Genomic DNA, 16,191 nt, shown 5'->3' on the forward strand with positions numbered 1-16,191 from the left:
GCATACAGCACTGCAGAGTTGCGGAGCTGTCACGGGAAAACAGCAAAAACCATTTCGGGAGCTGCAGTGGAGGAGGTGCATGCTGTGCGTGGAGCTGCGCGCCAGAAACGGATCGGCGACGCAGTGGACTGTAAGTTTTGTGGCAGAACACATGAAAAAAAGAAAGAAAAATGTCCAGCATACAGGAAGAAATGTAAAAAGTGTGGCAGAGAAAACCACTTTGCAGTTAAATGCATGGCACATTCAGAGCAGAAGAGAAGGACGAATGTACACAACATGACAGCATGTGAGAGTGATGAGTATGAGGACGTTCTCTGTGTTACAGAGGCAGACACACATGATTCAACTACAAAGAACACTGACAAAGTGAGAGGCACTCAACTCTTTGCAGGCATGCTGATGGGCAAAGAGATTGTAAATTTTCAGATTGACTGTGGTGCCAGTTGTAATGTAATGCCAATCTACATGCTAAGCCCGAACACACAGTTGGAGGACACACAGACAGTGTTGATGATGTACAACAAAAGTAAGATAAAGCCGTTTGGAAAATGCAAAGTTAAGCTACGTAACCCGAGAAATCAGAAACTGTATCGGTTGGAGTTTCAAGTGGTTGACAAAGACTGTAAAGTACCACTGCTGGGCAAGAGAGCCAGCGAAGCGATGAAACTCATAAAAGTGCACAATGAAAAAATCTTGAAACTGGACAGCATCATTACTTCAGAGCACCCAACAGCCAATGAGTGGAACATGGATCAGATTAAGAAAAGAAAGTGTACTTTATTGGTCCCCGTGGGGAAAATCCCTCTCTGCATTTAACCCATTCACTCAGTGAAGCAGTGGGCAGCCATTGGGCGCCCGGGGAGCAGTGTGTAGGGACGGTACCTTGCTCAGGGGTACCTCAGGGTAGCTGTTCAGGGGAATCGAACCCCCGACCTTCCGATCATGGGGCCACCACTCTACCTAAAGCAGAGTATGCCGATGTCTTCACAGGAGATGGCTGTTTGGAGGGAGAGTTAAGGCTCCAGGTGGATGAAACTGTGAAACCAGTGCAGTTACCAAAACGGCGTGTCCCTATTGCAATGATAAAGCTGTTAAAAAAGGAGCTTCAAGATCTTCAGCACAGAGGGATCATTACACCAGTAGAATGCAGCACAGACTGGATCAGTGGGATGGTTGTGGTCCAACAGCAGAGTGGGGATTTAAGGGTGTGTATAGATCCAAAACCCTTAAACAAAGCCCTACAACGGAGCCACTTCCCATTGCCCACCATTGAGGACATTTTGCCAGATCTGTCAAAGGCTAAAGTGTTCTCTGTCTGCGACGTGAAGAGTGGATTCTGGCACGTGAAACTGGAGGAGGAGTCGAGCTACCTGACAACATTTTCGACTCCGTTTGGACGCTACAGATGGCTGAGGATCCCAATGGGGATAAGTCCAGCTCCGGAAGTGTTCCAGAGGAAGCTCACACAAGCTTTGGATGGTCTGGCAGGGATCTACATCATTGCAGATGATGTGCTGATCACGGGTCAGGGGGACACAGATGCTGGAGCAGTACGTGACCATGACAAGAAGCTGAGACAGTTTTTGACTCGTTGCAGGCAGAAAAACATTAAGTTAAACGCAGACAAGTTTAAACTTAAACAGAAGGAAACTACGTACATTGGACATCAGCTGACATGCAACAGTCTGAAAATAGACCCAGAGAAGGTTAGCTCTATAGAACAAATGCCCAGACCTACAGACGTGAAGGCAGTACAGAGACTGTTAGGTATGGTGAACTACTTAGCAAAGTTTTGCCCACATCTGTCTGACCACTGCGACATATTGAGACAACTGACACACAAAGACAGTGAGTGGAACTGGACGACTCGACATGAAGACGCATTTCAGAGACTGAAAGAGGCTATAGCATAGGCTCCAGTCCTGAAATACTACTGCCCAGAGGAAGAGCTGACAGTACAATGTGACGCTTCTGACAAAGGGTTAGGTGCAGCACTCATGCAGACGGGTAAGCCTGTGGCTTTTGCGAGTAGAGCACTTACACGTACAGAGCAAAGTTATGCCCAGATCGAAAAGGAGCTTTTGGCTGTAGTTTTCAGCATGGAGAAGTTTCATCAGTACACATATGGTCGTAAAGTGGTGGTACACAGTGATCACAAACTCTTAGAGACCATTGTAAGAAAACCGCTGTTGAGTGCACCCAAACGGTTGCAAAGGATGCTTATGCGCATTCACAAATATGACATAGATGTGGTGTATGTGCCAGGCAAAGACATGTTATTAGCAGACACGTTGAGTAGGGGATATCTTCCAGAGTGCTCACCACAGGGCTCCATAGAGGAGGAAATAGAGAGCATTAACATGGTCACTCATGCACCCATCTCACCTGACAGACTAAACAGCATAAGGACTGCTACACAAGAGGACAAAGCACTACAGATCCTCATAGATACAATTCACAGAGGTTGGCCGACTGGCAAAAGAGACACTGACGGTGACATCAGACCATACTTCTCATTCCAGGATGAACTGAGTAGTCAGGATGGACTTGTGTTTAGAGGTGAACGTCTTGTTGTCCCGACTACCATGAGACAGGAGATCATAGCTAGACTACACTCGACACACCTAGGTGTAGAAGGTTGTCTAAGGAGAGCCAGAGAGTGTGTGTATTGGTTAGGCGTGAACGAACAAATTAAGACTTATGTGACTAAGTGTGACATCTGCAGGTCAGTTGACTACAGACAGCAGAAAGAGACCTTGGTCCCACCTGAGATCCCGACTAGACCATGGGCTAAGGTGGGCTCGGACCTGTTTATTCTTGACAACAAGGACTACCTTATCACAGTGGACTACTATTCAAACTTCTGGGAAATTGACTATCTCCCGGACACTAAGTCCACCACAGTGATTAGAAAGTTGAAGGCTCACTTTGCCAGACAGGGCATCCCGGACATTGTTGTTTCAGATAATGGACCACAGTATACGTCCGGTGAGTTTCTGAGATTTAGTCGACTGTGGGATTTCCAGCACAAAACATCTTCACCAGGTTACCCTCAGAGTAATGGGAAGGCTGAATCAGCAGTGAAGACAGCAAAGAGGCTGCTGCTAAAGGCAAAAATGGCGGGGCAGGACCCGTATCTTGCGATTCTGGACCATCGCAACACACCATCACAAGGCCTGGAGACCAGCCCAGCTCAGAGGCTGCTCAGCAGAAGGACACAGGCGCTTTTGCCAACCAGGACGAGCCTGCTAAGGCCAAAAGTCATTCCAGCCCTGCGGGAGTTGGAGATGAAACAGAAGCGCCAAAAATTGTGCTATGACCGATCAGCACGAGACATGGACTCTTTGAAGCTAGGGGACAGTGTCAGAGTTCAGCCTTTTGACTGCCATTCCACTTGGAGCAGGGGAGTGGTGATTGGGACTGTTGACCCGAGGTCCTATGAGGTTCAGTTGGACTCTGGAAGTGTCCTGAGGAGGAATCGGAGGCACCTGAGACATGCAGGCGTGATGGATCAAGAAAATGCCATGACAGACAGACACTGGGGCACTGAGCAGGTCAGTGACAGCTCCTTCAGAAACTCGTGGGCACAGATCAAGACTGACGAGGTATCAGGGGGTGTCAGGACAAGGTCAGGCTGCAAAGTAGTTCCACCACTTCGGTACAAGGACTATGTTACATAATGAGGACTTCACAGCCTTTATTGTTTGAGGGGACGAGTTGTGTATTCTGTGGAAATTGATGTTCCCTACAGCTTGCAGAAATGTACATGTTTGAATAGTGGAATGCTTTTGTATTCTTTGAGTGTTTCATATTGTTTTCTCCCTCAGTAAGAAGAAGGACAAATCAAAACAAAAAAGGACTTCTGTTTTTTCCAAAAACAGAAAAAGAGAAGGGATGTAATAATGTGAATTATTGTTTGCAAGATGGTTTGTTCCACAATGGATTGTGTTGCTGCACGGACGTTTTAGAGTGACACACGAGTAAGGATTGTTAGGCTGTATGTTGCTGTTGCACATGGCACAGGACCAATCTGAGTCGCATGACTTGTTAATAAAACTTACTACCCCGTTGGGTAGGAAATAGATATTCTGGAGTCTGTCGTGAATGAGACCAGAATAAAACAGTCTCTCTCTATACTATCCAATAAAGACCAAACATCTTTAAACTGACAACAGTTGCCTGTTTAAGCTGCCGTCAAAGAGTTTTCACATTTTGGACACAAATATGAGCCTTTAAACTTTTTTCAGAATGTGGGCTACACATGCTTAGATCTGTTAGATTCTCCACATTAAACTTAATAACTTACACAGCTCAAATAGCATATGTGCTAACACTTTTAGCAGTCATATATGCTAACCCTACTTTTAAACTCACTGACTCATATTGAAACACTTCAAATTAATCACACACGAGTATTTCCCTCCTGGAAATCTTTAAATATTATTTACTTGTCACTAAACTTGCTAACATTAGGGAACAGAGCACGAGATAGTCTGAAGCTCTGTGAAGCTCTTGTTTGTTAACGGTATATGCTGCTTTCAAGTGCAGAGCAACAAACTATTTGAACTGATCCAACTTTATTAACAGAGACAAAGCTTTGTGCATCAGTTGCTGTTTGCTGCTATAGATATAATCCAGCCGATGTGGAGATTTTCACACTTCTGCTAGAAATCATCTTCTAGTTATTGTGACTCAGATATGACTGATTATAGATGAGGACCAAAGAAGGTTTTTACTGAGATTTGAACTGACTTAGCTTAGCCTGTGTTTTAGCCACATGCTAAACAAACACATGTTCAGAAACTAGAAGATGTTACCTTTCAGATGAAGTCTCACACATGAACTTTGCTCCTACAGTTCATCTGATGAAGCTTTTACATTTGGGTGGAAATCAAATAAAAACCAAAACAGCCACAAACATCAGACAAGCTAACACTGTAACATTATTGGATGGAGCTACTGAGACTGAACTAGGATATGTCCTTCAACGCACATATTAAACAAATATGTAAGACTGCTTTCTTCCATTTGTGCAGCATCTCTAAAATTAGAAATATCCTGTCTCAGAGTGACGCTGAAAAACTAGTTCATGCATTTATTACTGCCAGGCTGGACGACTGTAATTCATTATTACAGTCTGCAGACTGAGAGACAGCTTCTTTCACCAGGCCATCAGACTGCTGAACACTTCATAGACACCTCAGCTTCACTACTGGAACTTCAACATTATGCACTTCGTACTGTACAGTAATGCCACTGTTTTGCACATGTCTCAACTCTGTATATTTTTATATATTTTATTTTATTGTTTACTCTATTTAATTTGTAAAATATGTATACACACACACACACACACAGAAAACATATTTAGTATACACATCCAGAAATGCATATACTATATGCATATATATATATTGTACATATATTTATTAGTTTCAGATTTAGCCATTCTTATATTTTGCTTGTTTTACGTTATTGGATTTTGCACAACTCTGTTGCTTGTGAAGCTCGCACACAAGAATTTCACTCACATGTACTGTACCAATGTACCTGCACATGTGATGTGACAATAAAAGTGATTTGATTTGATATTATCAGGATGTCCAAAAAACTCGCTGAAAAGCCTTCAGCTAATCCAAAATGCTGCAGCAAGAGTCCTAACAGGGACTAGAAAGAGAGAGCATATTTCTCCTGTTTTGGCTTCCTTTCATTGGCTTCCTGTTAAATCCAGAATTGAATTCAAAATCCTACTCCTCACATACAAGGTGTTAAATAATCAGGCTCCATCTTATCTTAATGACCTTGTAGTACCATATCACCCTATTAGAGCACTTCGCTCTCGCTCTGCAGGCCTACTTGTTGTTCCTAGAGTATTTAAAAGTAGAATGGGAGGGAGAGCCTTCAGTTTTCAGGCCCCTCTTCTGTGGAACCAGCTTCCAGTTTGGATTCGGGAGACAGACACTATCTCTACTTTTAAGATTAGGCTTAAAACTTTCCTTTTTGCTAAAGCATATAGTTAGGGCTGGACCAGGTGACCCTGAATCCTCCCTTAGTTATGCTGCAATAGACATAGGCTGCTGGGGAATTCCCATTATGCATTGAGTTTTTCCTTTCCAGTCACCTTTCTCACTCACTATGTGTTAATAGACCTCTCTGCATTGAATCATATCTGTTATTAACCTCTGTCTCTCTTCCACAGCATGTCTTTATCCTATCTTCCTTCTCTCACCCCAACCGGTCGCAGCAGATGGCCCCGCCCCTCCCTGAGCCTGGTTCTGCCGGAGGTTTCTTCCAGTTAAAAGGGAGTTTTTCCTTCCCACTGTCGCCAAAGTGCTTGCTCATAGGGGGTCATACGATTGTTGGGTTTTTCTCTGTATCTATGAAGCGCCTTGAGGCGACTTTTGTTGTGATTTGGCGCTATATAAATAAAATTGAATTGAATTGAATTGAATCTCCTCCTTGAATCGCTACCTAATCGTGGTGGAGGGGTTTGTGTGTCCCAGGGATCCCAGGGGCTATGTTGTCTGGGGGCTTTTGCCCCCTGGTAGGGTCTCCCATGGCAAATTGGTCCTGGGTGAGGGACCAGACAAAGAGCGATTCAGAAGACCCTTATGAAAAGAATATCGAGGGAACAGTTTACCCTGCCCGGGATAGGGTTACCGGGGCCCCGCCCTGGAGCCAGGCCCGGGGAGGGTGCCCGAGGAGGGTGCCCGAGGGCGAGCGTCTGGTGGCCGGGCCTTAGTCCATGGGGCCCGGCCGGGCACAGCCCGAAGAGGAGACATGGGCCCATCCTCCCGCAGGCCCACCACCCGCAGGAGGCGCCATAGGGGTCGGGTACATTGTGTGCTGGGTGGCGGCCAGGAGCGGAGGCCCTGGCGGACTGACCCCCGGCTGCCAAGACTGGCAATAGGGACATGGAATGTCACCTCTCTGGTGGGGAAGGAGCCTGAGTTAGTGCGTGAGGTTGAGAGGTACCGGCTAGATATAGTCGGGCTCACCTCTACGCATGGCTTGGGCTCTGGAACCAGTCTCCTGGAGAGGGGCTGGACTCTGTCTCAGTCTGGAGTTGCCCCTGGTGAGAGGCGGCGGGCTGGGGTGGGTATTCTAATATCCACTCGGCTTGCTGCCGGTACGTTGGGGTTTTTCCCGGTGGATGAGAGGGTTTGTTCCCTGTGCCTTAGGGTCGGGGAACGGGTCCTGACTGTCATCTGCGCTTATGCGCCGAGTGGCAGTTCGGAGTACCCAGCCTTCTTAGAGTCCCTGGGGGGGGGGGGGGGGGGGGGGTGCTGGAAGGTGCTCCACCTGGAGACTCTGTTGTCCTGCTGGGAGACTTCAATGTTCACGTGGGTAACGACAGCGGGACCTGGAGGGGCGTGATTGTGAGGAACGGCCTCCCTGATCTGAACCCGAGCGGTGCTTTGTTATTGGACAGTTTGGCCATAACGAACACCCTGTTCGAACATAAGAGTGTCCATAAGTGCACGTGGCACCAGGACGCTCTAGGCCGTAGGTTGATGATTGATTTTGTAATCGTATCACCAGACCTGCGACCATATGTTCTGGACACTCGGGTAAAGAGAGGGGCTGAGCTGTCAACTGATCACCACCTGGTGGTGAGTTGGATCAGGTGGCGGGGGAGGACGCTGGACAGACCTGGTGCACCTAAACGCGTAGTGAGGGTGTGCTGGGAACGTCTAGCAGAGGCCCCAGTCCACGAGATCTTCAACGCACACCTCCGGCAGAGCTTCAACAGCATTCCGAGGGAGACTGGGGACATTGAGTCCGAATGGACCATGTTCAGCGTCTCCATTGCCGAAGCTGCTGCATTGAGCTGCGGCCGCAAGGTGGTTGGTGCCTGCCGTGGTGGTAATCCCCTAACCAAATGGTGGACACCAGAGGTGAAGGGAGCCACCAGGCTGAAGAAGGAGTCCTATCGGGCTTGGCTAGCCTGTGGGACTCCGGAGGCAGCCGTCAGGTATCGACAGGCCAAGCGGAATGTGGCTCGGGCAGTGGCTGAAGCAAAAACTCGGGTGTGGGAGGAGTTCGGAGAGGCCATGGAAAAAGACTTTCGGACTGCCTCGAAGAGATTCTGGCAAACCGTCAGGCGTCTCAGGAGGGGAAAGCGGTGCTCTACCTGCACTGTGTATAGTGCTGGCGGAGCGCTGCTGACGTCGACTGAGAAAATTGTCAGGCGGTGGAAGGAATACTTCGAGGACCTCCTTAATCCCACTGACACGTCTTCCGAGGAGGAAGCAGAGTCTGGGGATGAGGGGAATGACCCGCCAATTTCCGGGGGCGAGGTCACTGAGGCAGTTAAACAACTCCTTGGTGGCAGAGCCCCTGGTGTTGATGAGGTCCGCCCCGAGTTCCTGAAGGCTCTGGACGTTGTAGGGCTGTCCTGGTTGACACGCCTCTGCAATGTTGCGTGGAGATCAGGGGCAGTACCTGTGGACTGGCAGACCGGGGTGATTGTCCCCATCTTTAAGAAGGGGGACCCGAGGGTGTGTTCCAACTACAGAGGGATCACACTCCTCAGCCTCCCTGGGAAAGTCTATGCCAGGGTGCTGGAAAGGAGAGTTCGTCCGCTAGTTGAACCTCGGATACAGGAGGAACAATGCGGTTTTCGTCCTGGTCGCGGAACACTGGACCAGCTCTTTATCCTCTCGAGGATACTTGAGGGTGCATGGGAGTTTGCCCAACCAGTCTACATGTGTTTTGTGGACTTGGAGAAGGCATTCGACCGTGTCCCTCGGGGTGTCCTGTGGGAGGTGTTGCGGGAGTATGGGGTGTCTGGCCCATTGTTACGGGCCATTCGATCCCTATACAACCGTTGCAAGAGCTTGGTTCGCATTGCCGGCAATAAGTCGGACTCGTTCCTGGTGGGTGATGGGCTCCGCCAGGGCTGCCCTTTGTCTCCGGTTCTGTTCATAATTTTTATGGACAGGATTTCTAGGCGCAGCCAAGTGGCTGATGTCATGGTCCTGGGTCCCCTGACCCAGCGTTTTTAGTTCCTTGTGATGTTTGTAATATTGTACTTGTGTGAGTTATTCTATGGTTTCTAGTTTCGATCCCTTGCCCTTCATGTTTCTCTGTGTCCCCTCTGTTCTGTGTAGTCTGTGTCTGCATGTTTGAGTTCCCCTCTGTGTCTCTCGGTTCTTAGAGTCCTCTGCCTTATGGTTTATGTCTCTGTGTTTCTTAGTTGCTGTCTCCACTGTGTCAAGTTTGCGTCTCTGTATGATACTTCCTGTTATACTTTGATGGTCCGTGTCTTATGTGAATGTGTCCTGCTTTGCTTGTCTCGTCAGTCCTGATTTCTCCCAGCTGTGCCCTCCTTCTGTGTCTCATTCCCCTCGTTACTTCCCAGTGTATTTAAACCCTGTGCTTCTCTGAGTCAGTGTCGCGTCGTCCCTCATGCTGTGTGGATCTCCTTGTGTCTCTCTGTGAGTGCTTAGTTTGTTGTTCCCAGTTTAGTTTGTCTGTTTTTTCCCTGCCAGCAAATAAAGCTGTGTTTTGAGTTCACCTCCCCGAGTCTGTGAGTCCTGCAATTTGGGTCCAACTCCTGCCTGCCGCACAGCGATTCATGACAGCTGAGGGCTTTCGCTTTGGTGGCCTCAGAATCTCATCTCTGATTTTTGCGGATGATGTGGTTCTGTTGGCTTCATAGGGTGAGGGCCTCCAGCTCGCACTGGAGCGGTTCGCAGCCGAGTGTGAAGCAGCGGGAATGAGTATCAGCACCTCCAAATCTGAGGCCATGGTTCTCAGCCGGAAAAGGGTGGAGTGCCCACTCCGGGTCGGGGATGAGTTCCTGCCCCAAGTGGAGGAGTTCAAGTATCTCGGGGTCTTGTTCGCGAGTGATAGGAGAAGGGAGCCGGAGATCGACAGACGGATTGGGGCTGCAGCTGCAGTAATGCGGATGTTGCACCGGTCCGTCGTGGTGAAGAGGGAGCTGAGTGTAAAAGCGAAGCTCTCAATTTACCGGTCAATCTACGTTCCTACCCTCACCTATGGCCACGAGCTGTGGGTAGTGACCGAAAGAACGAGATCGCGGCTACAAGTGGCAGAAATGAGCTTCCTGCGAAGGGTGGCTGGCCTCTCCCTTAGAGATAGGGTGAGAAGTTTGGCCATCCGGGAGGGGCTCAGAGTAGAGCAGCTGCTGCTCCACATCGAAAGGAGCCAGCTGAGGTGGTTCGGGCATCTGACAAGGATGCCCCCTGGGCACCTCCTGGGTGAGGTGTTCCAGGCATGTCCCACCGGGAGGAGGCCCCGGGGCAGACCCAGGACACGCTGGAGAGATTATATCTCTCAGCTGGCCTGGGAACGCCTTGGTGTTCCCCTGGATAAGCTGGAGGAGGTGGCTGGGGAGAGGGAGGTCTGGGCCTCTTTGCTTAGGCTGCTGCCCCCGCAACCCGGCCTCGGATAAAGCGGATGAAGATGGATGGATGGATGGATGGATGAATTGAATTGAATTGAACCACTATCATGAGTCTGACCTCTGACCTTTGACCTGTATCTACAGCACTGACCTCTGACAGTGAGCAGCACTTCTTTCTTCATCAGAATGTTTCCCTTCCTGTTGTAGATGGTGCAGATGTAGGTGGAGTTGTCTCCATCTGTGGGGTGTTTCAGGGTCAGACTGAGGTCTCCAGGTTCCAGTAAGTTTCTTTTCATCTTTGTTCGGTTCTTGTATTCATCGTCCTGTTCTTCAGGCTGGTCAGAGCCGTTCTCATACACGTGGACCTTCCTGTCATCTCTGTCCTTCCACTCCACTTTAGCGTCTTTAGGCAGGCGAAGTGTGGTTTTGCAGGGCAGCACGACAGACTCCATCCCTGAGTCTACCACCACCTGGTAAACTGAGAGGACAACAAAGCACAACATGATGACATCAGCAGCAGCTGTGATGGTCACATGACCTCCCTGTCCCCTCATTGTCTTCTAGTCTCAGTCAGATTGTGTCTCAGTTTGTTCCTGATGTGTTCCTGACTCGTTCTTTGGTAACTAGTCTGCAGCATCCTGTAAAGTGCTCCAGACATGTTGGATGAAGAGCAGAAGAACAGACAGCCTGAGCCTCCACAGTCGGCCATGTCTCACACACATCAGCACAAAAACCATGAAGATCTCATGTGTCTGCTCTGAACATCTGAAGCTCTCCACCACATGACTGAGCACAACTCAAGGAGGAACATTTACTGAAGCTGCTGCAACATTTACTGTCAGCACATGTTTCCATGTCAGCCTGCTGTTTACCACCACAGAAGAAGAACAGCTTGTACATGTCACTACCTGATCCGCACCACGCATGTGCGAAAGGTGACTACTTCCACTCGAAGCATTTCACGATAGTTACGGGTCAGAGTATCTGTTAAGATGTTATCAATATTAAGTATCTTTCAATATTAAGTATGTTATCAATATTAAGTATCTCTTAAAATGTCTGCAATAATGATCTGTTTCTACAGCACTGACCTCTGACATGGTGCAGCACTACTTTCTGTCTCAGGATGTCTTTGTCCCTGTAGATGGTGCAGATGTATCCTCCACTGTCTCTCTCTGTGGGGTATTTCAGGGTCAGGCTGAGGTCTCCAGTTCTCAGCAGGTCTTCATTCATCTTAGTGCGACCACAGTAAAGGTTGTCCTGGTTCTTAAGGTTGTCACTCCTGTTTGAATACACATGGGCTACCATGAGTTCTGGGTCAGAGCGAGTCCACTCCACTGTGGTGTCCTCAGGCAGGTCAGGTGTTGTTTTGCAGGGCAGGATGACAGACTCTGAGCCTTCCTCCACCTTCACCTCCACCTGCTGGTCTGAGACAACAATGAACCACAATATCAGTTGTAGAGATTTCTATGGGCAATGCATGGTCGATTTTCCCACAGACAACCACACTGGCCTCCATGTGGAACAGAGGCCAACAGTGAGTATTGGTTCCCACCTCTAGCCTACACAGGCCCCAAGGGTAAAACTTTTCTGTGAGCGTCAGTAGTCATGGTAACTGAACTGCATATGTACATTTTTTTCTTTTTGGGTCTGTCCTGCACACAGTAATACAATATAATAATTATAAAATAATATAGTTTGACTCTCTCTTTTTGGGAATGACAATTCAATTGGAAGAAATTCCTGCAAAAACATTTTATTCGTAATTTTGCATTGCATTTGTTCACAATTTGGTACTTTGCACATTACCAGCTGGTGAGGTCATGGCTACACTGTCCCCATGGACACCAGAAAACATTAATTCGAGTTTGTCATATTTTACAGTGAAGGCTCCCACAATCATATAACCTCCTATGAGGAGGTTATCATGGGTCGTAGACTGTCTCAAACCATCACTCATAAGGCTACTCTGTTCATACAAACCACCAAAACACTAATAACACATTTACACGGCTGCTGTAAACCCTTCCTGTCTGAAATGCGCAGTTTCCAAACTCTGAAACTTTTCCATATTTTTGGAGTTTCTTACCAAGGAGTAGGAACGGCAGCAACTTTTTCATCATTCTTCAAAGCAGAACAGCCAGCACAGAGTCCTGATCACTCCACTCATAACTGAGTGAATCCACATCTTAACACTCAGCCATTCCTGCCTCACTGCTAACGAACAGAGAGTATTTCCTGCCCAATCTCTGATCCAGTAAACCGGTTCAACATGCTCCGAGTCTTAGTCTGAACTTGAAGTTGATAAACTCTCTGGGGCGTGGGTGGTGCATGAGTCACCGTGGAAAGAGCAGAGCCTCCATTTGGTTTCAGTTTGGATCATGTTTATCCTTTCATTTAATTAAAGAACCACATAAGTTTGAAATAATGTCACATATTTGAACTTCCGGGATCAATAACACATAAGAAAGGTTATCAGAGAACCATCAGCGGCTGATACGCAACATTAAGGTGGATGTGAAAAAAATACCGCTGGTCTCCAGGTGTGGCTGGTTGTGGGAGAAGTGCTCAGGGACCCTCCCCAAAGTGCAACACCACAAAAACATGTTGCTGCTTCACTCACATACAGTGGCGTTTCTCCCAGATCACTTTATACTGCACGGCCATCTAGTCCTATCGATCATTCTGATGTGATGAATAAAAATGTGAATTTTTTTAATTAGGAGAATTATTAAATAATTTCTTCTTACCGTGAAAATATAAAAGTTCCTCAGTACCTGCTTTTTTCCTCAACATTTTTACTAATATATAAATTTACAGTGATGAACTCGACACACTTTGAGGAAGTAATTTAAAGTAGACGTCCATTAAAAACACAGTCACCAAACTTTATTGTGTTTTGTTGGTGTTGCACTTTGTAGATGGCCTTAATAATGAAGATGAGTGTGGACTTTTATTGGTGCTTATACCACGATGGTGTCAGGGCCACAGCACTCGCATGTATGGAAGGGATAGACACCTGTAATTCATATCTCAGAGCAAAACAATCAAATATTATCACATCTCTGTATTTAATATTCTACCCAAAAATACCAAAAAAATAAAAATTGATAATACAAGTTTATTTTCATCACATAAACATGTAAATAATCTCCACAGTACTGTAGATGACAGACTGATGAAGGAGTCCTCAGAAGGATTGAGTTTAACAGCCATTTGCCTTCATGACACATTGCTCAGAGATTTTGGTCCATGTTGAAAATGTATTTTTCTGTAAACCACAGAGAGGGTTTGGAAACAGCAGGTCAGCATTTTCTGAAATAGCAGCCTGGCTTATTTAAACAGCCACACTTGTTGGGGTTGAAAATGATTAAATAAAGCCGTTTTATTATTTTTATATACACAATGCCGTGCGTTTGTAATCAAGTTGGTGATTCGTGTTTTTAGGGTCAACAGCTTCATCCAGAGCTATGACTGGGCTGAAATATTGAAGAGCAGACGTAGAGTGATTAAGGGTCCTTTTGCTGCATGCTTACACATCACACTAGATAATGGTTATAAAGATATTCTCTGGACCAAAGGGAGTCTGAACAGAATGTCCTGAACTAGATCTTAGAATCAGCAGCAGGATAATATTAAATAATGAAGGCTAGGCAGGAAGGTGATTTTCTTTTCTCTTTCTTACAGAGGAAGGAGCAAATACGAGGCGAATTTGGACATGAACGAAGAAAGGATCCGTAGGGATACAGCAGACTGCCATGTTGGTTCTGGAAGAAGATGGACATAATAATGCTTGTTATTGTCGCAGTATAAAAACTGTACGGCCCAATCAGAATCATCCTTTGTGTGAAGACAGATGGTTGATTTCACACAGAGGTCCAGTGCTGTAACTTGTACTTTCACCCACTGAAGCAAATAAATCTTTTTAAAATGTCAGATATTTTTTCTGTACTTCCTTCTGAAAAAACTTGAACACCTCTGAGAGAGGTTACACCTCTGTCACAGTTTCCTTTACTTCACTTTGAGTTCAGTCTGAAACACTGTCTGAGACCAGAAAAATAAAGAGTGGAGAGCCGCTTCACCAAGAGGTCTCTTCTCGTCTGCTCGTGTGTTTTGTGGATCACAGAGTTCCCAGTTTCTCTGACTGCTGACTGTTTCTGATAGGAAACCCTTAAGTAAATAATACCCTCACGGGAATATCGATATCTCTCAATGAGCACACTGTCGCGCTGAGCTAAAGGATCCTGTCTATCCCGCAATATACGCTGAATTCTGAGGACTCTCCTTATCAATCTTGCACCTTCCGCAATGGGTTGGTCGCGTATACGGACAGGACATGGCTGCGACAGACTTCCCAAATCCACCTTCGCTTTTATAGCCGTGGTCTCTCATCTTGATTACACGAAGTAATTTACAATTACTACTCTGAAATATGAATTACATCTGTAATAATCACATACATGTAATAGAATGTTAATAGTACATTTCCCTTTTTTAGGAAATGACCTGTATGTATCTGTGTGACATCAATAAAAGGATCAAGTGCTGCATTATCTTTAGTTACATTGATAATATTTATTTATGGTGAAACAGTGGTGGAATATCGCTGTTGCTTTCGTATAAATGAAGCGGACATACCTGCGTGGCCGCGATCTAATCCTGTTTACATAAAGTAAACCTGCTCCCGAGCAGGTTTACGCTTACGGCTCTGTTGCTATGACAGCAAGTCCCGGATGAGCTTCGGGGAACCGAACGATCCAGGATCACGCAAAATCGTCAACAATCTAATCCAGCTAACTTACTTAGCGAGGTACGAAGAACAGGCCCCAGTACTGCAATCTTCTGCAGGAGGCTGTGGTAGTTATCTGTGGAGAGGGAAGGCATCTTGTTGCTAGTTAGCCTAGCGGTTAGCACCTTTCCAGGCTATTGGGCTGTTCGGTGCCCAGATGCTGTAATCAGGCTTCAGCTGTGTCTAGGCCACAGACACACGGAGCGCTGAGGATAAGGTAACTGTAAAAATGTTGCTGTTTCTGTTAAGAACACTTTAGTCCTAATGATCTATAAGTGTCCAGAAGCTATCGCAGGAAGCTCATACGGAAAAAAGGGGGAAAAAATCAGCATAAAAATCAATAAAATCAGCATAAAAATCAATAAAAGAAGAAAGCATTTAAGGAGCAAAGAGATGACGCGTCCACACTCGCAAAAGGGGAGGAGTAAATTCTTGGAAGGATATTTTCCAGTGGGTAAAATCTGGGATGACACGTGGGAGCCCACCAGTGAATTTCAGCAGCACTTTGCCTGATGTGCCGCCTCCTTCAGCCAGAGAGTCTTTTCATTGTGTTGGTCGTTTTTCTATGTTACAAACAAGTTACATATAATATCTGCAGACTGTACTTGTGTCCTGTCTGCGGGGAACACTGTCATAAATATGTGGAGCCAAAGATCCAAACATCCAGATACCACATTGGTCTTTGCTGTTCACCGACAGGATGTCTTCATTTTTGATTGGTTACAAGTGTCAGACACACATTTATACCTGTTTAAATGCATTGTTTTATGCAGAAACCTGTATCTTATGTTACTTACAGCACTAGTTGTGTAATCTTATGTTGAATGTTTTCATTGTACAGCATGTTTTCTGCTACGTTCTGTAAAAAGCGAGAGCAGAAGGTGAAAAGTGCTTCTCAAACTGGCTGATCCAGTTTGAGAACCACTGTGTTAGCTGGGTCCTTCTGACTGTACTGGGGGCTGTAATCCACAAAATCAGTGACATGTTGCAGTGAATCTGACCTGAAACCAGCAACTGAGCCCATAAACTC

At 46.5% G+C, this 16,191-nt stretch overlaps 1 protein-coding gene across 1 annotated transcript in view; it reads right to left on the reverse strand.

The window, feature by feature from the left end:
• LOC112432613 (uncharacterized) overlaps positions 1 to 12,602 on the reverse strand; it is a 33,739-nt gene extending 21,137 nt beyond the window's left edge. Inside the window, exons 1-3 of the mRNA XM_076882087.1 lie at positions 12,462 to 12,602; positions 11,464 to 11,799; positions 10,524 to 10,850 (exon numbers count right to left, since the gene is read on the reverse strand). Of these exons, the coding sequence (XP_076738202.1) occupies positions 10,524 to 10,850; positions 11,464 to 11,799; positions 12,462 to 12,495 (697 nt within the window). The 5' untranslated portion in view covers positions 12,496 to 12,602. The remainder of the gene's footprint in view (positions 1 to 10,523; positions 10,851 to 11,463; positions 11,800 to 12,461) is intronic.
• Between the last annotated feature and the right edge of the window lie 3,589 nt (positions 12,603 to 16,191).

The sequence above is a fragment of the Maylandia zebra genome, linkage group LG3, assembly GCF_041146795.1.
Source record: "Maylandia zebra isolate NMK-2024a linkage group LG3, Mzebra_GT3a, whole genome shotgun sequence".
NCBI classification, from domain to species: Eukaryota; Metazoa; Chordata; class Actinopteri; order Cichliformes; family Cichlidae; genus Maylandia; species Maylandia zebra.